Source organism: Grammomys surdaster, unplaced genomic scaffold (assembly GCF_004785775.1).
Source record: "Grammomys surdaster isolate TR1022 unplaced genomic scaffold, NIH_TR_1.0 125167, whole genome shotgun sequence".
NCBI classification, from domain to species: Eukaryota; Metazoa; Chordata; class Mammalia; order Rodentia; family Muridae; genus Grammomys; species Grammomys surdaster.
In genome coordinates, this window is record NW_021620060.1 from 1,013,262 (window position 1) to 1,035,535 (window position 22,274).

General features: G+C 38.3%; 1 protein-coding gene and 2 pseudogenes across 1 annotated transcript; 2 read left to right on the forward strand and 1 right to left on the reverse strand.

Annotated features, from left to right (window-relative positions):
• Positions 1-2,150: 2,150 nt before the first annotated feature.
• Positions 2,151-2,486, forward strand: LOC114637074 (annotated as a pseudogene).
• Positions 2,487-7,442: 4,956 nt separating this feature from the next.
• LOC114637090 (cell surface glycoprotein CD200 receptor 5-like) lies at positions 7,443-21,339 on the reverse strand. Its single transcript, XM_028785248.1, has 6 exons — positions 21,276-21,339; positions 16,091-16,150; positions 15,030-15,347; positions 14,669-14,917; positions 8,036-8,150; positions 7,443-7,665 (listed from the first exon to the last, which is right to left on the reverse strand). The coding sequence occupies exons 1-6, from the start codon at positions 21,337-21,339 to the stop codon at positions 7,659-7,661; spliced, it is 813 nt and encodes a 270-aa protein (XP_028641081.1). The 3' UTR covers positions 7,443-7,658.
• Positions 8,655-9,767, forward strand: LOC114637089 (annotated as a pseudogene).
• Positions 21,340-22,274: the final 935 nt, after the last annotated feature.

Consider the following 22,274-nt stretch of genomic DNA (forward strand, 5'->3'; position numbering starts at 1 on the left):
CTAGGCTCCCAGAGACTAACCCATCATCCAAAGAGCAAGCAACCTAAGCCTACCACACATATGTAGTAGATGTGCAGCTTGGTCTTCATGCAGATTCCCCAACAACTAGAGCAGGGGCTATCTCTAACTATGTTGCATGCCTGTCGATCCCATTCTTCTAACTGGACTGCCTTGTCTGGTTCAGTGAGAGGGTATGCACCTAGTCCTGCAGTGACTTGGTATACCAGTGGGAGTTGATACTGAAAGCTGAGGAGGTGGGTGGGAAGGACTGGTTGGGATTGGGGTGGAGGGTTGGTTCTGCCTTCTCAGAAGAGAAAGGGAAGGACCTGTGTATGTGGGAAGAACAGGAAGAATGGGGTCAGGCTGCAAACAGGATGTAATGTAAATAAATAAATAAATAAATAAATAAATAAATCATAACATACAAAGTAATAATTCACCCTATAAGCCAGGCTGTCAAGAGAAATGCCAAAGAAGAGGGCCAAGTTTTCCCCATGTCTAGGTGCATGTGGTATCCATCAGTTCCCTTAATTCCAGGAAAGTGCTGTTTTGGAGAATTAGAGGTCCAAAAGAGGTCATGGGAATCAAGCAGAGCATAAAAAGGAACACGGGTTCTTTCTTCAGTCAGTCTCAAACTGAAAAAAGATAAGCACCAACTTCCTTTGGGTCCCTCTATAATACAGTAGAGTAGTTACATAATCTATCAAGTATATACAGTGGTTCATAAAATTTTCCTTGGTTTTCTATGAGATTGCAATTCTCCTCCATTATTCCATATCAGGCCATAGAAGCTATAGAAACTAGTCAGTAAGGAGGAAGACTCCAGCTCAGTTCCAGCTAGCATTCTCTGTATAGTGCATCCAAGGTGTGTTGTGTCTTCAGAAGTAGGGTCTTACGATTTATGACTTTTATTTTTCTCTTTACTGATTGGAAAGTCACTTTCCTGTTCCTTATGGAGATTTCTGATTCCAGAACAATCCTATGTCCTCTTTCTCCTCTTCGTCCCAGTTCTCTTGAAGAAGAAGACCTAGAATGGAAGAGTGTTGTGGAGGACCTCTGGGCTACAGCCTGTACTCTACCACTTCTATTGGAACATCAGTGTACTTAAATGTGAAGCAGATGAAAACATTATTGTAACGTCTGGCCTCATCAGATTAATGACATGATTAAGGTAAATCAAATAGACATGTCTATGAGTATTGACTTCTGTCTCCTTTTACCAATTAATCCTTAGGGCTGTAGACCATCTAATTCTGGTCTATAATCACATTTCATACTTTGGAAGATGTTCCTTGGCTCTAATGTCTAACTGGACCAGTTCTCTCTGCTCTGAGAACATTGCATTCAAAGTTGGGCTAACGAGCTCTGTCTCTGGAAGGAGCTCAGACTTCCCAATTACTACTTTTACCATATTGTTACTGTGAACTCTATACCATACTAGAAATTGTCTAAGAGTCCCCATCATGAAAGGTCCAGGTCTCACATAATGTATTGATTATCTGCCTCTTTTATTATGATAGACGGATGGAGAGCTCTGCTATCAAGATGATGTAACTATTGCCACCATGTCCTACTTCCAGGCACCAATGATTTAACAATAAGGCAAAAGCAGACTTGTCTAAATACTTAATAATAAGCTCCACAAGCGAGCAAGAATACCTTACAGTATGTGGCTAATGTACACTCCAGCTAATTCATCCTCCCCCTTGTTCAAGAGGCTCTCCTTATATTCTATAACCACCAGGAAATCTCACAGGACACTCTAGTATACTCTGTTTTAGCATTAGGGACACTGCTACTTTGATGTTGAATTGAAGTGCGGAAATTTTTTGCATACTCTTGATCTCACTAAATTTTCCTACATTGTTGGACTAGAAAACAAGTCTGCCTGCCATTGCAAGTGATATCCATTGCCTACGCCCGTGAGAGGATGAGGACTGGGAAGGATTTTCTTTCCTTCATTCCTTCTTTCTTCCCATAACAGATTCAACACTGGTTATTTAAACCCAAACAGATGTGCACTGTAGACTGTGTTGTGCCTAAAATCATATGTTGAATTTTCTTTTCAAGATAGAGTTCCTGGGGTTCTTGTCCACTTGAGATATCTGCAGTTGGGGAGTCGATGAAAAGTTGTCTCTTCCTGTGTGAACATGGTGCGGACCAAAGCAAACTATGTCCCAGGAGCCTACAGAAAAGTGGTGGCTTCTCAAGCCCCCAGGAAGGTGCTTGGCTCCTCCTCCTTTGTCAACAATTCTTCCTCAAGTTCGTCGAGAAAAGCTGAAAATAAGTATGCAGGAGGGAACCCAGTCTGTGTGCGGCCAACTCCCAAGTGGCAAAAAGGCATCGGAGAATTCTTCAGCCTGTCTCCTAAAGATTCTAAGAAAGAGAACCAGATTCCTGAAGAAGCAGGAAGCAGTGGCTTAGGAAAAGCAAAGAGAAAAGCGTGTCCTTTGCAACCTGATCACAGAGATGATGAAAATGAATAGAACTTACACATCTGAATAATGTCTTCAGTTTACTTACATATTCTAGGATGTAAATTTGGTTAAATGAGTTTGTCCAATTGGCTTGTTGATGAAAAAAATGAGGCTAGAATTTAACCCTTCAAAAGAAGCCAGCTATAAAAGTGAAGAATTTTCATAATTTGTAAATTTGAATTGCATACTTGAATTTACGTCATATCCTCCTTCTTTTATCTGTTAAGCTTCTTCCTAAAAATCAACATTACCTGATGTTCTAATTACTAACCTATTGTCTTTGCTTAGATTTTTGTACTGATGCCATTTTATGGGCGTTGATTATGGAAACAGTGCCATATGGTTATGGCATCTTTGCTTTAAAAATTTGACTTAGTCTTTTTTACATTAAAAAATTCAATATTAAAAAAAAGATAGATTTCCTGTGTAGCCCTGACTGTCCTGGAGCTCAGCTCTACAGTCCAGGCTAACCTTGAACTCGCAAAGGTCCATCTACCTTTACTTCCTAAGTGATGGTGTTAAAGGAATGAACCACACATTGCCCCAGGCATATGTTAAACTTTCACCACCAAAATTAATAGTATTAAGAAGAAAGCATTAAGATGTTGATTACAACATAAAGGTAGATCCTCTTGAAGAGAGAGAGAGAAAGAGAAAGAGAGACAGACAGAGAGAGACAGAGACAGAGGGATTCCTGAGACATCCTTGGCCACCAGAACTGTAATAAACATTTTTCATTTGTAATAATTAGGGTTATTCTGTGAAAGCAGCCCAAATGGACTAAGTAAGAAAAATTCACACAAATTATCTTCATTCTTCATTGATTTTATGACAGCAATAGAATTCATAGTGATTCAGTCAATTTGAGTGTAGTTACATAAAGAACACATGTGAAGATACACCTGAGAGTGTGAAAGATGATTCTCTCATCCTTTACTGCTATCTTCTGAAGTTGTTTCATTGCCTTTAAGGGAAGAATAAGAATAATCCATAAAATGTGCACCAGTAGAAAACAACCAAGTTTTATGATAGTAAATCTTCCAATTGACCAGCTAAGTATTAGTTTCAAATAGAATTAAACTTGGTTATGTACAAAGTAAAACCCAAAGCAGCACTGGTGAGAAAAACATAGTTTATTGTCTATCACATTAAGACAACAGATAATAGATGGTCTACAGCTGGTTGGGCAACTCTATGGTCATCAGGCTCAAGTCTTTTCATTGTTCCTCTTTTTCATTTCAATTAGGAGCTGCCATCTTCAGTGTCATCCACGGCTAAGGTTAGCTCTGGAGCCTCCAGGCACCACATCAGTACTGCAATTTCACAGATAAGTGCTAAAGCAAAAGAAAATCCTTCCTTTTCTTTAGATGCCTGCCCTAAAAATATCATACATCTCATTTGCCAGAGCAAATGATCAGAGTCAGATGCAAGGTAAATTGAAATAGGCTACTATTTACACCTATCTTTGCAAAATTGGAGAAATGTTATTGAGCAATATATGAGTTACTTTATGCCACAAATGTGATGCATGATAAGCAAGCAGGAAATGTGTGACAATGACTGTTCTGTCAGGAAACATCATAGGACAAGCTAATAACTAGCAGGTGATCTTCCTGAGATGAGTCTGCTTTGGATTAATAAATAATCCATGACAGACTTGCTTCTATAGGCAGGGCCCAGGAGAAATCAGTATAGGAAAGATTACTGTTATTAATATGATTTTCCTGCTATCATTAAACATACATAACAATCAGTAGGTATTAGCCCACCCTTTTGAGAAGATCTCTCTAGAACAATGAAGATGTACTGTTTTGTAGTGATGCTGAATAAACAAATAGATGACTTATTAATTCTTAATGATGATCTTATAAGAATTCCTAAAATTATATCAGTATTTATTAAGCTCTTTCATAGTAGTACTGCTATTAGGTTCTTTCTGAAAAGAAACTGCAATGAGGACTTAGCCTGTCTCACACAGATTACCATGTAATTGCTGCTAGATAATAACCAAACAATCTACTACTCAGAACACATTCCAAGAGGTTGTAAAACCATTAACCAAAGGTCATAGAAAGGGAACTGATGGTTTATTATAGGAGCTAGGGCAGAAGATAAGATATTGGTGGATTTATCTATACAAACTTTACTAGTAACATACTTATGGTTTTTAACTCTCCATGAACCTGTGGAGCTGTGGAAGGTGATGAATGTTTAGCCAGATAATTATGCCTGATGGATACACATGTAAACATTCTCTGTTGTAAACTTCTTATTTGATTTATGATTTGAATTTATGTGTAAACTTGTGATGAACTTTTTACCGTGTGATCATGAATTCTGAAAGGTGTATAAGTGCTGAGGACAAAGAGAGGTATATGAATTTTTCCTTGTCCTGCCTAGGATCATTCTGCTTTCCCCCTTTTTCTTAGAGAGCATCCGTAGGTAACTTTTTAGTGTTTAGAAATAAACACTAAATTCACTTTTCAAAGTGTCCCTTCATCTACCTGCAACTTCAACTAGAAGGCTGAAAGTTAGACCCTTGCAATTCCTGCAGAAATAGAACAAAGGCCACATTATTAATTCCCCAGCTGTTAGGCTACAGGTGTTAATCTCCTAAACTGGCAGCTTGTTTGGGGTGTGTGAGGGGGTAGGAAGTAAACAGTTACATTTGTTTTTGCTGTCAAAACTGCATTATTCAAGTGCACTGAAGGTAAAAAATATATATTATCGGGAGTAAAAAGTCATCATTGCTTTTCACCTTTCTTCTGTTCCTCTGACATATTTTTACACAATGATTTTTGGAGGATGTAAATAAAAACATAAAAAAGACATAGGCATACAAAATTGGGTGCAAATGTTTAGATTTTAGAGAAGCTAAGAATTAAATGGTTCATTATGTGTTATTTTAAATTTTAACTCAAGTTATAAATTTGTTTACTATATTAAAAATTAATCCATCATTTAAAAAGAAATAGTGGAAATGAGTCATGAGAATTATATTTTTTGGATTGAGTTTCTGTAACTTAGTCCTATCATATCTTCTTGGTATGAATGAGCAAGTGTTAATTTTAATTTAGCTTAATTTTAACTTTAACTTAAAGTCTTAACTTTCAAGGTCTTCACTAGAAAATAAATAACACAACGGGTATAGTATATGCTTTTTATAATATGATGTATGTAAATGTTCATAGCAGCCTTATTTTCCATGGTGAGAAGCTGGAAACAACCCAGATGTCCCACAACAGAAGAATGGATACAGAAAATGTGGTTCATTTACACAATGGAATACTACTCAACTATTAAGAATTAGAACATCATGAGTTTTACCGCCAAATGAATGGAACTCGAAAATATCATTTTGAGTGAGATAAATCAGACACAAAAGCACAGGCATGCTATGAACTCACTAATAAGTGGGCATTAGCCAAAAAAAAAAAGCACAGAATACCAAGGATATAATCTACAGAACTCAAGAAGGTTAACAAGCTGAAGGACCCAAGTGAGGATGCCTCAATCCCACTTGGGAGAAAGAAGAAAGCAATCATGGTAGGCAGAAGGAGGAAGGGACCTGAGTAGGAGAAGGGAGAGGGGGGAGAAGAGGGGAACATGACCAGGTACTGGGCAGCAGGGGAAGCAGGACCAGGGACCAGGGACAAGGACACTGAGGGCCAGCAGAAAAAATGGAAACAGGTAACCTCAGGAGATAGGAGTTGGGGGACGCTATAGAAAGTTCTAGACAACTGGGAGGTAACAGACTCTCAGGACTCAAAGGGAGGGACCTTAGATAAAGTCAACAGCTTTTAACCCTCAGAATGGTCAGAAAAGTTTCTAGGACTTTTTAGAAGTTATCATCAGTATTCAGTATAGTTAGAAAGCTAGAACATCCAGAGACCATCAGCCTTTAAAGCCACACCAGAGTCCTACTCTGTCTCATTTCAACACACTGCAAGCCAGGAGGCTCCCAACACTGTTCACTTGACAAGGATCAGCACAAGCTCTTGTCTGATGACCTTGATTGAGCTTGCTCAAGTGTCTAAGGAAAAGCCGACTAGTGTGGTCATATGACAAAGTACTAGTCAGTTGAATCTGAGCAGATATGTTTCCTACTCCAGGCCTGGTCCATATGTATCCCACATATAATCCTCTACTCTCCCTAGTCACCATCTGAAAAGAAACTACTCTGAGAACAGGGTCATAGAATAAAAGAATAGATGATAGCAACACACTTTTATCCATTTCTCTGGAACCATCCACTACATTACAGTATGACATGAGCTGAATTAATCTTTTAATTACCACCAGCAGCTACCATCCTGGTATCTTCTAGTATTCAGCACTCATTTTCTCAATAAACTTTTACTAAAAATAAAATAGCCCAAATCACTTTACCTAAGATATAATTCTTTTAACTAAAAACATACTCTTATTATAGGAATACTATGTATATCCAGTGAAGACAAGGTCTAAGTTTACAGTTGTTACAGTTCACCAGTGTCTTACCCTTACCCTCACTGATTTCATCCCACCCCCTATAAAGCAGGATGCAGACTGTAAAGGGAATTTGGACACTAGGACTTTACACATAAGGGAGTCTCAGTGTTATCCCCATGATACAGACATTTCCTTCTCTGGGATAAAACTTTTAACTTGTCCTAAAGTGCAGAGATACTGATTGTTTGAAAATGGATCTTAGTTGTGTATTCAATGATTAATACAAAAGGCAACTGTCATATTACTTGCTGGCAAGCAAGCAAGGAAAGAAGGCCAGCAGCTTGTGGCTGACTTGAATATATTGCTTGTCATGGTACTGACAATGCAACTTTTATGATCATGTACAGTGAACTTGGGAACAAGAAGTTTATGGAGGTCACTCCTGGGAGACTTAGGTGGAAAAAAAACCCACCCAGCACTCTTCTTCTTCTTTTCCTAAGCCATTTTCTTCTTTGGCCTGAGAAATGGGGAATGGAAAAAGTAGATGGGTCGCTCACAGCTTATCTGATGGTAAGCACTAAGCTTTTGCCTATATGGTCATACTGTACAATTGCCAACTGTAGAATGAATTCTTACAAACATGAAGACAGCAGGGACAGGTAATCTGGATTTCAAAGACAAAGTTCATTTCAAATGGCTGTTTTCTTGTATTGTGTCCTCAGAATAATGGACTTCCAGAAATATGGATATTCATGTTCTAGAAATACACAAAAACAAAAAAATTACATATGTAACAATTAAGCCAGAATAAACAGAAACACACAGAAGTCAATAAACTTGTAAACAAACACTTATAATGTTTGTGCAATTCATTTCTGCTACAGAATCCTCAAGGATGGGGCCAGGGTAGGTAGGTCCCTCCTACTGTACTGTAGCAAGGCAGAACCTCTCACCAGAGCTGTGAGCACCTGTGCCTGGTCTCTGTTGTTCACAAAGGCTTGCTGCAGAAGACTGAGGGAACACCCATGGTAGGATCACTCGACATATTTTCCCAGTCCACTCTGAACTCAAACTAATAAGAATGTTGTCTTTCTAATGAGTTTTAACATTATAGTTTTCAGTCCTACCTGGTATAATTTCTCTTCTGGAAGAAAGCAAATCCTACAATGAGAAGAAGAATCCCCAAAAGGACCATTTTCACGTAGAGAATGGTCAGTAAGGAAGGTGCGGTGCTGGTGGTATCTTTAAATACAAGCAAAGGTAAAATTTCATGTCAGTTCAATAGTTCTAAGCAAGAAATTAAAGGCAAATAGCTTTAAAAATCTTTAACATAGTTCTAAAGTTTTAGAGAATATTAAAATCAGAAACCGTTATGAAGTATAATTCAGATACACCTCATACCATTATTTCAGGATCAAGTTTAGGAATCAAGTCCAGACATTGTGCTTGATAGGCATTAGCAATTTTTTTTTTTTTTTTTGGTTTTTGGTTTTTGGAGACAGGGTTTCTCTGTGTAGCCCTGGCTGTTCTGGAACTCACTCTGTACACCAGGCTGGCCTCGAACTCAGAAAGCTGCCTGCCTCTGCCTCCCAAGTGCTGGGATTAAAGACATGTGCCACCACTGCTCGGCTGCAAATATTTTAAAGTCAAGAAATACACACTAGGAGCACGTTCGTTATCTTATTCCCTTCTGCTCTTTGGTGCTGCCGAGGAAGCATTGCTGAAGGCTCTCATCATCCTGCTGTCATGTCTAAGTCAAAGTCTCCCAAGGAGCCAGAACAGCTTCGGAAGCTCTTCATCAGAGGTCTGAGCTTCGATAAGCCCGATGAAAGTCTGAGGAGTCATTTTGAGCAATGGGGAACACTAACCGACTGTGTGGTAATGAGAGATCCTAACACCAAGAGATCCAGGGGCTTTGGGTTTGTCACCTACGCCACTATGGAGGAAGTGGATGCTGCCATGAATGCAAGACCACACAAGGTGGATGGAAGAGTCATGGAACCTAAGAGGGCTGTGTCAAGAGAAGATTCTCAGACACCAGGTGCCCACTTAACTGTGAAAAAGTTCTTTGTTGGTGGTATTAAAGAAGACACTGAAGAACATCACCTATGAGATTATTTTGAGCAGTATGAGAAAACTGAAGTGATAGAAATTATGACAGACAGAAGCAGTGGAAAAAAGAGAGGCTTTGCTTTTGTCACCTTTGATGACCATGACTCTGTGGAGAAGATTGTTATTCAGAAATGCCATACTGTGAATGACCACAACTGTGAAGTAAGAAAGGCAAAGCAAGAGATGACTAGTGCTTCATCCAACCAGAGAGGTCCAAGTGGTTCAGGAAACTTTGGTGGTGGTCGTAAAGGCAGTTTTGGTGGCAATGACAGTTTTGGTGGAGGAGGGAACTTCAGTGGTTGTGGTGGCTTTGCTGGCACCTCTAGTGGTGGTGGATATGGTGGCAGTGGGGATGGCTATAATGGATTTGGCAATGACAGTGGTTATGGAGGAGGTGGCCCTGGTTACTCTGGAGGAAGCAGAGGCTATGGTAGACAGGGTTATGGAAACCAGGGCAGTGGCTATGGCGGGAGTGGCAGCTATTACAGCTATAACAACGGAGGAGGCAGAGGCAGCTTTGGCGGTGGTAGTGGAAGCAATTTTGGAGGTGGTGGAAACTACAATGATTTTGGCAATTACAACAATCAGTCTTCAAATTTTGGACCGATGAAGGGAAGGAACTTTGGAGGCAGGAGCTCTGGCCCTTATGGTGGTGGAGTCCAGTACTTTGCTAAACCACAAAACCAAGGTGGCTATGGAGGGTCCAGCAGCAGCAGCAGTAGCTATGGCAGTGGCAGGAGGTTCTAATTACAGCCAAGAAACAAAGCTTAGCAGGTAAGGAGAGCCAGAGAAGTGACAGGGAAGCTACAGATTACAACAGATTTGTGAACTCAGCCAAGCACAGTGCTACAGGGCCTAGCTGCTACAAAGAAGACATATTTTAGACAATACTCATGTGTGTGGGCAAAAACCTTAGAACTGTATTTGTGACTAATTGTATAACAGGTTATTTTAGTTTCTGTTCTGTGGAAAGTATAAAGCATTCCAACAAAAGGTTTTACTGTAGACCTTTTTCACCCATGCTGTTGATTGCTAAATGTCTCATCATGACACTGAATAAATGTGTCTTTTTTTTTTAATGTGCTGCATAAAGTTAGTCTACTCTTGAAGACATCTTGGTAACTTCTCAAACAGTGTCAAGTTAGAATTCCTTCAGGGTGATGCAAAGTTCCATTTGGAATTTATTTGTGGTTACTTGGGTGGAGAAGCCATTGTCTTCAAAAATCCTGGTGTTGTTAAACTGCCAGTTACTGTTGTAACTTTTAATGAGTTTCACCATTGAAAGGGTCATCCAAGGAAGGTCACAATTGGATTATAAAATGGTTGTTGGCACAACCTATGCAATATTAAAATTGAATAATGGTATCAGATAAAATAACAGATGGGAATGAAGCTTGTGTATCAACCATGATCATGTGTACTCAATAAATCATTTAATTCTCTTGAAAAAAAAAAGAAACATAGAGTTAAGTAGGGAAAATGGGCAAAATTTCCCACACAAATTTTATTTTATTTTATTTTTATGAAAATATAATTACATCATTTCATCCATTACACTTTCTTCCTCCACCCTCCCACAGGTCCCACCATCTACAAATGTTCCTCTCAAATTCCTAGCCTCATCTTTATATTGTTACTGTTTCATATTTATACATAATATGAAAATACAAATTAGGGACCCATCCCTGAAAGAAGACTGATTCTCCTGCTCTCAGCACCCTTAGTTAACAATAGTTCTTGGTCTAAGGGTGAGGCCGAGAGAGATTTTTTCCCTTTCATGTGTGCATATCTATTGTTCAGGTCTTGTTTAGGCAGCTATATTATTGAGGTTTCATGGGTGAAGTTTCCCTGACATTTCTAGGAGACACAGTCTTCCTACAGATTTCCTGTTTATCTAGCTCTTACACTGTTTCTGTCCCCTATTCTACAATATTCCCTGAGCATTAAAAGTAGGAATTGTGTTGTGCATGTATCCATGGGAGCTAAACATCCCATGACCTGTGTTCTCTGCATTTTGGCCATTTGTGGCTTTTTGTTTTCTATTACAAATAGGAGCTTCTTTGTTACGGGTTAAGAGCCATGCTTATTAGTGAGTATAGAGTAGAAGTTAGGCATTATGGTGAATGAGAGGAGGGCTATGACTGATTCCTCTCTGACATCAATGCCCTCACTAACACTTTGAGTCACTAGCAAGGTCTTCAGTACCAGCTATGATTTTCCTCCTCTTGAGTGAGCCTTAAACACAATTAGACAAGTGTTGGTTGCTGCCAAGATTTGATTGTCACCATCACACCTTAGGGACCAACCTTGCTGGTCATTGCTGTGGTTCATAAGCTTCACAGCTAGGTGGTACTACCTGATGTTTCCCACTTTGTCCAGCTTGCACAGCCTCTTTGGTGAGTAGGAAAGTTACTTCTTTTCTGAAGATGTTTCCAGGTTCAATCAGCTAAGATCCTCTAAGTTCTCTGTCTGCAGTGCATCTATGATCCATCTTTTACTTAAAAAAAACTGTTCTTTTGAAAAGAATATTTCCTTTTCATTAAAAAAAATAAGAATTTCACACAAAGTATTGTGATCATATTCACATTTAACCCTCCTCTAACTCCTACCAAATCAATACTGCACTTTGTTACCATACTAACTTTGTGTCTATTTTTTAATAGCCTACTGGCTTCAGGTTATATTGTCCATATGCTCCTGGGTTAGAGCCTATTAGAAGCAATTCCCTTAGAGATAACTGACTCTGTCTCCTCAAGAAACCATTAACTGTCCATAGCTTCTCAGTTAGCAGAGCAGGGACTCATGAGTCCCTTTCCATTCTGTGTTGGAATATTGACTGGCTTGGTCTTGTTTGGGTCGTGTACAGAAAACTCCATTGCTGAGCTTGTGAATTCAGAGATCCTGTCATGTCCAAATGCTTTTTTTTCTCTAATCTTCCCTGATTGGTGACTTTATGATCTTTCTGCTTTTTTCTCCTTGACAAGTTACAAATTTCCGCTTTAAAAAAAAATTTTAAAAAAAATAGTTTCTGCTTTAACCACCTTTCATTGAAAAAGGAAACTCTCTAAAGAGATATGAGAGTTGTATTAATATGGGTAGAGTGATGCAAATTGAGAGGGTGGTTTTATTCTATGTCCATTTGTAGAATAATAGACAGTGAGCTCCCCATCCTGAACACACTTAGAATACCAGGTGGCTTTAAATCCAAGCAGAAGTAATTAGCAGCCTTTACAATATTCAGGTCATTACTCAGTTAGAGCCTACCAGGAGCTATACCCTTAGAGATAACTGACTCACTCTCCTCAAGAAACTATTAACTGTCCATAGCTCTTCAGTTGGCAGAGCAGGGACTCATGAGTCCCTTTCCATTCTGTGCCTGTGGGCATTATTTATTCATCAGTTGATGGACATCTTAGCTGTGTCCATGTTCCAATTATTAGGGCTGGAGCATGTGTGAATATGAATGGGCACATTATCAGTGTGGTCATATAGAACATCTATTTCTCGTTTTCTGAGGAACAGTCACATTGGTCTCCACATCAGCTGCACCAATTGTTCTTCCACAAATAGTGCATGAAGGTTCCCCTCTGCCCACATCCATTGGCTTTTATTTTCATAATATTAGCCATTCTGCATAGATTAAGGTTAAAAATCTCAAAGTAGCTTTAATTTTCACTACTCTGATGGTTAAGGATGACCGTTTTTAAAATATTTCTTAGTTGTTTGCATTTCTTCTGAGTACCCTCTATTCAAGTCCATTGCTCATTTTTGAATTTGGTTGTTTAGGCTTTTATAATGCCATGCACATTCTAAATATTAATCCTCTGTCAGATCTGTAGATAGTAAAGATTTTTTCCAATCTATAGTCTGCCTCTTCAGTCGGTTAGCAGTTTTCCTTTGTAGTATAAAAACTTTGTAATTTCATGAGTCCCACTTACTGAGTTTTTATCTTATTTCCTGAGCAATTAGAGTCCTATTCAGAAAGTTCTTATCTGAGCCTATTGTCTACAGCGTACTCAGTGTACTTGGGAATCTTTCCTGTGGAAGCTTTAGAGTTACAGATCTAACATTAAGATCTTTAGTCCATTTGGAATTTATTTACATACAAAGAGAAGAATCAAGTGTCATTCCTCTACATGTTAATATTCAATTTCCCAACACTAATTTTTTCAGATGCTATCTATTCTTAAGTGAATGTTTTCGGAATCATAATAAAAAATTGGGTTGCTACAGGTACATGGAATTTTATGTGGGTCCTTGATCCTGCTGCATTGGCTAATATGTCCGTATTTGTACTAATACCAGTCTGGTTTTGCTGTTTGGCCTCCATAGTACAACTTGAAATTGTGTCTGATTACACTTCAAGTGATGTCATGTTGTCAGAGTTATTTGAGATGAATTACAAGCCACCAAACGGTGCTAAGTGAGGATGAAATGCTCTAAAATATCTGAAGAATCAGAATGGCTACTCAACATTAGCTGTGAGTCAGAGAGAAGTGAGTTTAGGATAGTGCCTTGATGGCCTACTAGATGAACAAGGTTAGGGGAAAAGGATTTTTCAGGGGAATGGAACAACTTGAAAGAAATATCTGAGAATAAATTAATCTGAACCCTTTTTTGGACATATAAAAGGAAATATGGAGAACAGATCTATGATAATCAGAAGATATTTACAAGTTGTAAGACAGCCAGGACTATTTATAAAGACAATATATCAAAAAATACTAAAAATTAAAAAATGAAATTTATATATGGTCTTTGTTTTCCATCTACTGAAAAATAGATTCTAAAAGAATTCCCAACAAAATAAAAATATCTTTAGTATGCCAATAAATGACTGGGGTCTAGAAGCTCTTAGAGAGCTTCATGGTTAGAGGCTATCACCAGAAAGATTAAATTTGAATTACAGAGTTAGGACTTGGAGCCCTATACTACCACAATCATAACCACTTAACCTCTTTTGAAGAAAGAATGGCTGGAGATTGTGTTTATTACCAATGATCAAGGATTAACCCTCATGACTATGTAACAAAATTTTAATATAAATCCAGTTTGAGGAGCTTCTGTATGGGGATAACATCTAGGACCTGGGAGCACAGAAATCTTTGCGATGGCATGAAGTTCTATATTCCTTCCTCCATAAAGAGTCCTATGAATCCCTTCAATTTGTCTATCTCTGTATTGAAGTCATTATATTAAACCAGTATAGTAAACAAGGTGCCTTCTTCAGTTTTGTGAACCATTTTAGCAAATCACTGAACCTGATAAGTAAATTATGGAAACATCCAGAATTTGTAGCTAGTTGATTAGAAGTGCAGGCAATTACAAAAACTTGCTACCAGTGTTTGAAGTGTGTTTGTTGACTTAGTTAACTATGTTAAATTGACACAGCCTAGAGTCACCCTAGAGGCCAACACACTATGAGCAGCACCAACCTCTCTCCAGGTGAGATAGGTTAGGGCAGGTCTCAGGAGTTAGCAAAGAGCTTCATGTTTTCTGCTTCAGTTTTTGTCCTGATTTTACTTTCTTTCCCTAAACAGGTTTTAGCTACTGTATTTGTCACAAATAGAATAAAGTTAAAACATTTATCTCATGGAAGAATAAGTTAAAGATCAATTATTTCTTACTTTTTTAAAAAAGGTACTCACCTTGATACAGTTCTATAAACAGAGTGTGGTTTCCAGTTGAATGAGAGACAAAGCAGGACACAGTGGACATGTCCTTTTGCTCCCAGTAGCATGTACTCCTGACAGTCAAGGTGCCGTTGCTATGTGATTCATTCTTAGTGACACAATCCCCATCTGGAGTCCAAGAGATCTGTGCAGCAGGCTTGCCTCCAATTGCCTCACAAACTGCAGTTCTATTTCTCCCTGGAAAGAGGGTTACTTCAGGGGCCACTGGAGAGATGGAAAAGAAATAAAGATTCAGTCTTGTCACAAGTTACAAGGACATTTTTTCTAACTAAAATTGATGACCTGAAATAGCACAATATGTGACATTGTCACTTACCCAGCACTTGGAGGTCATAGACTGTTAGGAAATTCCCTTCAGGGGCTACTGTCTCACATGAGTAATGTCCCTCATGCTGGAGGGCCACTGCACTGATCTGAAGGTCAGGACTGTGGTCAGGTGTGGAGGCCCAGGTGATGCTCCTGTTCCTACAGGTGGTTTCGTTGGTCTCCCTTGTGTCTACTTTGTAAACAATCATGCAGGAAGACTGTCCTCTGGGGGTTGTCATCCATGTTATTAATACTGCTTTTGTCAGTGGAATAAAAGGGCAGCAGAGCAGAGCCTTTGTACCAATCTGTACAGACACTGTAGTGGTAACTGGATACTCAGCGAAAGAGAGAGAATGGAAAGAGCAAACCTTGTGAGTTAAGTCTAACCACAGTAACTTATATGAAGTTACACTAGAGCAATGCTTGATTAATGGAAGTATTACAGCAATAGTAGATTTTTCTCACATTTCGTTGTTTCTGTATGTTCAATCTATCAGAATTAAATACATTATTCATCTTCTAAAGTAAAGGTTCAGGCATGTGGACTATGAACATCTTACACCATAAATCCTTACATTGCTTGTACACTTACTAAAAGAGTTCATGGTGGATACAAGTTTGCTGAGTGGTAATTACTCAACAAAATTATCTGTCACAATCACTTGTGACAAAAGTCAATAGTGTCATCGTTTTAATAGGAACAGACATTGTTGCTAATAAGACTTGCTTATAATAAACATTGAATTAACATCTCCACTGTCCTGTATCAATGTCACTTGCCTCTTTAGAGTACTCAAGTCCTCACAAGTCAATTTCAAATAAACGTCACCTAATCAGATGAAGAAAGAAATTCTTCAACAAACACCTGGGAGGGTGCTAATACCACAGTCTTCACATCACTCACTCTAAGATGGAAAAGGTTTAGAAGCAAGTGCTCACGTTCTCTCACACCATAGCACTACATCACCAGACTCTGCTACTCAACCTAAATCTGTTTATCAGCCAAGGCATTAGTTACTGTTTCTGAGCTAGGTCACCTCTCCATTCCCACAAGATAAGTAAGAATATTACCTTGTGTCATAGGTGATGAACTGTTCTGTGTTGGTTGATTCAAATCAGTACAACTTGACTCTGGAAAATATTTAAATAAACATGCTTAAATATTTAAATGATTATAAGCATACATTCAAAGTTTTATCATCACTGATATGTCAACATGTTGAAAATTGCATTTATAAGATATTAATCAGTTGTTTACCATTCATGAGTAACTTTATTTTGCCAAATAGCTTACAGTAGCCCTGAATTCCTTCTTTCAGCAACTTGCCAGGTTCAATGTAGTCATACCACATAAGCTTACTAGATTAAGCTCCTTTCTCCAGAACTCATAGAAACAAAATCATAAAGAGTTCATCCTCTCGCTTCCTTCCAGAATTCTACCTTGTAACTGAACAGCAGAAATGAAGCAGAGCGGGGTAGGAGAAGGATGAGAGCCCTTTCCTCTTTCTATATCTTCCTTGAGTTCTATAGAATTGTTCACAATTATAATGGTCCAAAACCAGGATTGGTTGCACAGAGGGGAAGACGGGAGAATCATGATGTCAGAGTAGCTGGCCATATTGTGAATTTGAGGCCAGCCTGGACTACATACACTGCTTTATAAGGAAAAAATCGTCATAATCAGCTTCTGAAATACTGATTTATGATAGTTCCATGATTTCCATGCAATAATTAAAGACACAGGAAAGAAAAAGTAGACTTATTTGTTATCCTAAGGTGCCTACACTACTATAAAGTGCTAGTGTGGTTTTTAATAGTAAAAATTGACTAATTATAGATGTACATTTCAAACAAAAGCAGAGAATGCCTATGCTAAATATCATAGGAGATGGGAAAGTACAGGAAATCTGCAATTAAGAACACAAAACACTAAAACAACAACAAAAATTGGTCATCAGCTGAAAAGAGGGTGGAATAAGAAGATGTGCTATTAAGCAGAATAAGCCAGGAACAACAAGGTGAGTGGCCCATGGTATTGCATGTAAAAGCAAAATGAATCCAATACCTGAAAGCAGAAAGTGGAAGCAGTGGACTGGGAAGGGTGTGGGCAAGGGGAGGGGCTGATGATGGAAGAAGACATTACTTCTTTATTTCCTTTCTTCAGAATAGAGGGTGAATTATAAACCACAAAGCTACAGCCACTTGATTTAAATTGAAAATAAACTCCTTCATAAAATAGATTAAAATTGTAGTTCCCCTTCCCTAACTCCTCCTAGATCCTCCAAACCTACACAAATCCACACCCTTTCTTACTCTCATGAGAACACAAACTACAGACATCTAAAAAATAATAATGAAATAAGGTAAACTAAAAACAAACTGGATAAAAGGAGAAAAAAACCCCACGAGGAACACATGTAGACACAGAGACTCAAATTTTCATGCACAGAAATCCCATCAAAACACCAAACCAGAAAGCATAATGTATAAATAAAATACCTATAAGGGACAAAAATGCCCAAAGCATTATGACACAAAATGCCTTCAAAATACCATTGATTCCATGTTGTATTGACCATCTGTTGCTGGACATGGTGCCTGCCCTTAAGTGTAGTTCTATACTCAGTGAGACTCTTTTCATTTGTGAGCAGTTATCACTTGGTGATAGCTTCTGGGTTAGGGTTGAGCCTCTGTCCAGCTCCCCTCTCACCATTCAGACTCCATCTGGCTTAAACCCATGCCTAGAAGGCCTTATTTACCTTGGAATCTTCCATGCCCACTAGCTCTTGCTATTTTTCTGTCCTCTCTTCAGCAGACATCCCTGAGCCTTGGAAAAAGGGATTTGATGGAGACATCCCATTTAGGAGTGTTACCTTTTCCCTGTGATAGCATACAGAATACCTTCCAGTAACATGAACAATAGTCAATAGATATGAAGGTTCTATGTAGGCAGCAGCCTGATTTCCCCATGTTCCACGAGTTACATAGGTTTTGTCTTTAGCAATAGAGACTGACCACCATGTTGTGGCGATGAATCAACAGCATTGCCAATACAGCCACCTGATTTTTAAAAAAGATGCTAAAATATATGCATTGGAGGAAGGTGACCTTGACAACAAATCATGCTCTGAAAATTGGATATCCCTATGTAGATGAATGTGAACAGATTCCTATCTTTCATTGATATAGGAATGTATGAATGACCAAGTGGACCGAAGACATTAACATGAGACTTCAACCTCCTGGTGTTGTTAGAGGTAAAAGTGGAAGAAACATTCAAGATATAGCCATAAACAAGAGTTTAGTAACTTCGGAAACATTCATTCAAGGTATATCAATAGACAAATGTGGTAGTCACTTAGGAAATAAGGCCAACAATTGACAAGAGATTTCACTGAGTCAAGAAGCTTCTGTACAGGAAATGAAACAACTGAGTTAAAAGACAGCCTACAGAATGGGAGAGAAGTCTTTACTAACTATATATCTGAAAGCAGACAAATACACAGAATATACAAACAATTCAATAAAGTAACAAAAAATCAAATAGCCCAATTAACAAATATGTTAATAAAATGAGTAGACAGTTCTCAAAAATGAATAGAAATGAACAATAAACACATAAAATGTTCAGAATAGCCATCAGAGAAATGTAAATTAAAAATAAAATGAGATTAAATGGAACATTACTCAGAAAACAACCAGATGCTGAATGTAGGGGAGGTAGGGAGAAATAATGTAATAGTATTTTAATCAAATAAAAAAATTTAATTAAACAAAAATAAAAGTATAACAATCACAATTCATGTAAACAGTTATATAGAAACGGATGTCCTCACACACTGCTGAGCAGAATATAAATTAGCCGGTCCCTCACCCCATGCAACAGGCAAAGAGATACCTTCTGGTGGTGTTATTCCTGTATCAGTCAGGGGCAGAGTTGATGGCAGTCCTTTGTTCATCCTAGGTTGATGTCTGGCTTGGTGACTAATGCTGTCTCATGCTTAGCACTCATAAAAATCAAATCAAAACAAATCCAAGCATCGCAGCACAGGAGAAGGATGGCAGACAGAGTTGTGTGGACCACCATGCCACCTACAGACCTGCCTTCCAGCACACAGCACAGGCAGACCATAGTCACCCTCCTGCTTGCTACCATACCAGGCAGCATGTATGGAGAATGTCACCCAGGGCCCTGCCAGCCTGCAGTGGGAGCCATCACAATGTGCAAGTATCACAATGTGGTGGTCAGATGAAAGAGAAAGAGGAGAGGGGCAACTTGAGCATCATGAAGAAGATGGAGCTGAAAACTTGAGGGTTATAAAATTAACTCAAAGGAATTCCTTCATACAAATGATAAAAGGGCCAAGAAAGAAATTAGGAAAACAGAACACTTTACAATAGCCAAGAATAATATAAAATGTCTTGGCATAACTCTAACCAAGCAACTGAAAGATCTGTATGATGAGAACTTCAAGTACCTGAAGAAAGAAACTGAAGAAGATATCAGAAGATGAAAAGATTTCCCATGCTCATGGATAGGTAAGATTAACAAAGTGAAAACGACCATCTAACCAAAAGCAATCTACAGATTCCTTACAATCCTTATCCAAATTCCAACGCAATTTATATAGACTTTGAAAGAGCAATTCTCAACTTCATGTGTCATTCTTTTGACCCTGCTCCCACAGGTTATTACTAGTAGTAATGTAAGATACCACACAACTACACCAAAAATTATTGAGACAAAATATTATCTGCATAGAACCAGGGAGAGTTGAAGGAAGGAGATAAGAGGAAAGAGGCAGAAAGAAGCTAGAGTCTCATTAATAACAGAAAAACAAAAATATTACTAGGAATTTCAAAAATTGTATAATATTAGTTTCCATGATTAAACATATACCTAGTAATGAAGCTTCAAACTAAATGAAGCAAAATTTAACTAAATTAAAGAGACATGTTGACTGTTTCACAATCATTGATGGGTGTTTCGACACAGCTTCCTCGGAAATGAATAGAGCAATCAGAACCTTTAAAATCAGTATAGACAGAATATATTAATAACAGTATTAATTGTAATGACCAAACAGGCATTTATGAAAACAGTCCCAAAGTAAATAATATTTATTCTTTCAAGTATCCTATGTACATTTATCAAAGTTTGTTATATGCTGGATCATAAAATAAATCTCTACATTTAAGAAAGTTAGGAGGCCAGTAAGATTGCTCAGCAGGAAATGCAGCCAAGGCATATGTAGCCAAGCCTGAGGATCTGATCCTGAACCCTGGGAGCATTATAGAGAGAGATAACAACTGCTACTGTTGTCTTCTGATCCCCACACAAATGCTGTGTCAGGGGTGCATCACACACACACACACACACACACACACACATAAAACATAGATATGTAGTTTCTAAAACAAAGGAGAGGGAGGAGGTTAAATTAATTTCATGTAAAGATCTCACGTGCTTTCTTAATTGTTGAAAAAGGCTTCTTAATGGTATACTTGAAATCAGACATACTTTATACATCTAGAAGTAGAAGATATGGCATTTTTCTATTTGAAGAAAAGTCAGTTTGCTTTTACATTGATCAGACTGCTTACGAACTGTGCTCTGGAGAGACAGGGCTAAGGCAGAGAGCTCTAGCATTGTAGCTGGTGAGCTCAGCTGTCCTGTCCTCATAAAGGTTATTTTAGACTCTGCTTCCCCCTCCTACTAGTAACTTCCATCACTTTTACTTCAAATGCTTTAAGAAAGATTCCATAACCTGCGGCACCAATGCACAAACTGGCCTGCATCCAGATCAAGTCATCCCCCTTTCCCTTATAGTGGAGGAGGACTGCCCCCTCCTAGCTAAGCCCAGTGCCTCCACTTTACTCTGGATGCTTCCCATCTCAAATCCCCTACCACCCTCCCCTTTTCTCTCTCAATACAAGTCAACTGTAAAGATGAAGCAAGCAAGAAATCTAGTAAAGCATTTGTTTTTGAGGCAGTCACACATCTTGAAATGCATGACAATGACTAATGGAATAATTGCTTTGGTATTTGTAGAAAATTTTTGTTGAAAACCTGTTTATCAAGAATAATCAACTTAAGAGTAAATGGTAGAGTGTTAAATTGGTCCTATTAGCCTGCAACAAAAGCCTCTGCCTGTAATTCAAGGAATCAGCAGAGGCTGAGGCGGGAGGATTATCATAGCTAAAGTTAACCTCAAAGACAATTTCATTTCCTAAAATTTCAGAATGTCAGACTTACCAGACATCAACACATTAGTAAAGATCAGCAAGGTCAAAGCAGAAGTCCTCCAAAAAGCATGCATCTGGAATGGAATCTAGCTAAACACAGATCATAACCTCCTGGGTGGACTCTGACGACCGATTGGTCAGTGTGTTTACACTGGTTTCCGATTTAAGAGTGACTTTTCTTTCTCTTTTCTTTTATCGTTATCTTCATCTCCAGTCTGCTGCAAGTTGGATGGCTAAGCCTGCACAGGAGAAAATGGCACTGATGTTTGCTGAAAGATAAAGAAAGAAGCCAAAGCATAACTCATTCAATCTCTCACAATATTAAAACAATTAACACACAGTTTATGGCAATTCCCTTTTAAAGCAGTAGTTTTTAAATGGTAAATCATATACTGGAAAATGAGTAGACCTATGTGTATAGCTGATGAATATGTATATCTACATGAACCTGGACAAGCTTTCCAAAATTTCTAAACTAAGGTAGTGGTTTTGTGACTCAAAACTCCCAACATGCCTTTCCTTGGTATTGCTTCTCAAGAAGCAAACACAGCTCTATCACCTATGGCTTTGTTCATTTTATTAGTTAATGAGCCTCATGTAAATGAAATGCTTTCCTGAGTTCATCCCTGTATGCTAGCTTGGACTTACCAAAGAATATATGGTAATTTATTCATCAGTTTCTCTGTGAATTTAAATTGCTCTACTTGGTTACTAACATATATGAAGCTTCTATGATAATTATTGATTTGCACATACCTTTTGGTGTCTGTTTGCACCCATTTTCTTGGCTACATACCTACAAATGAAAGGATAGTACGAGGCTTTAAATAAATACTTCCTGTAGAGAGTTAACTTGCTTGCCTGACATCTCCTTTTTATTTTAAAACATTGTTCCAATACCAAAGAATGTGGCCTTTTTAAAAAAATAAAGTCATTTCCTCTGCAATTAGTTAAAATGAAACTATACAGTGTTGGGCCCTAGTGCAGTGTAGCTGGTACCCATAAAAAA

What these genes read in the sequence shown, in the direction of transcription:
- LOC114637090 (XM_028785248.1), bottom strand. Translation starts at nt 21,339, where the DNA reads ATGCATGCTTTTTGGAGGACTTCTGCTTTGACCTTGCTGATCTTTACT. An exon ending in TTCATCACCTATGACACAAG is followed by an intron (nt 15,348 to 16,090) that starts GTAATATTCTTA and finishes CTGAGTATCCAG; the next exon opens with TTACCACTACAGTGTCTGTA. An exon ending in CTATGACCTCCAAGTGCTGG is followed by an intron (nt 14,918 to 15,029) that starts GTAAGTGACAAT and finishes CCATCTCTCCAG; the next exon opens with TGGCCCCTGAAGTAACCCTC.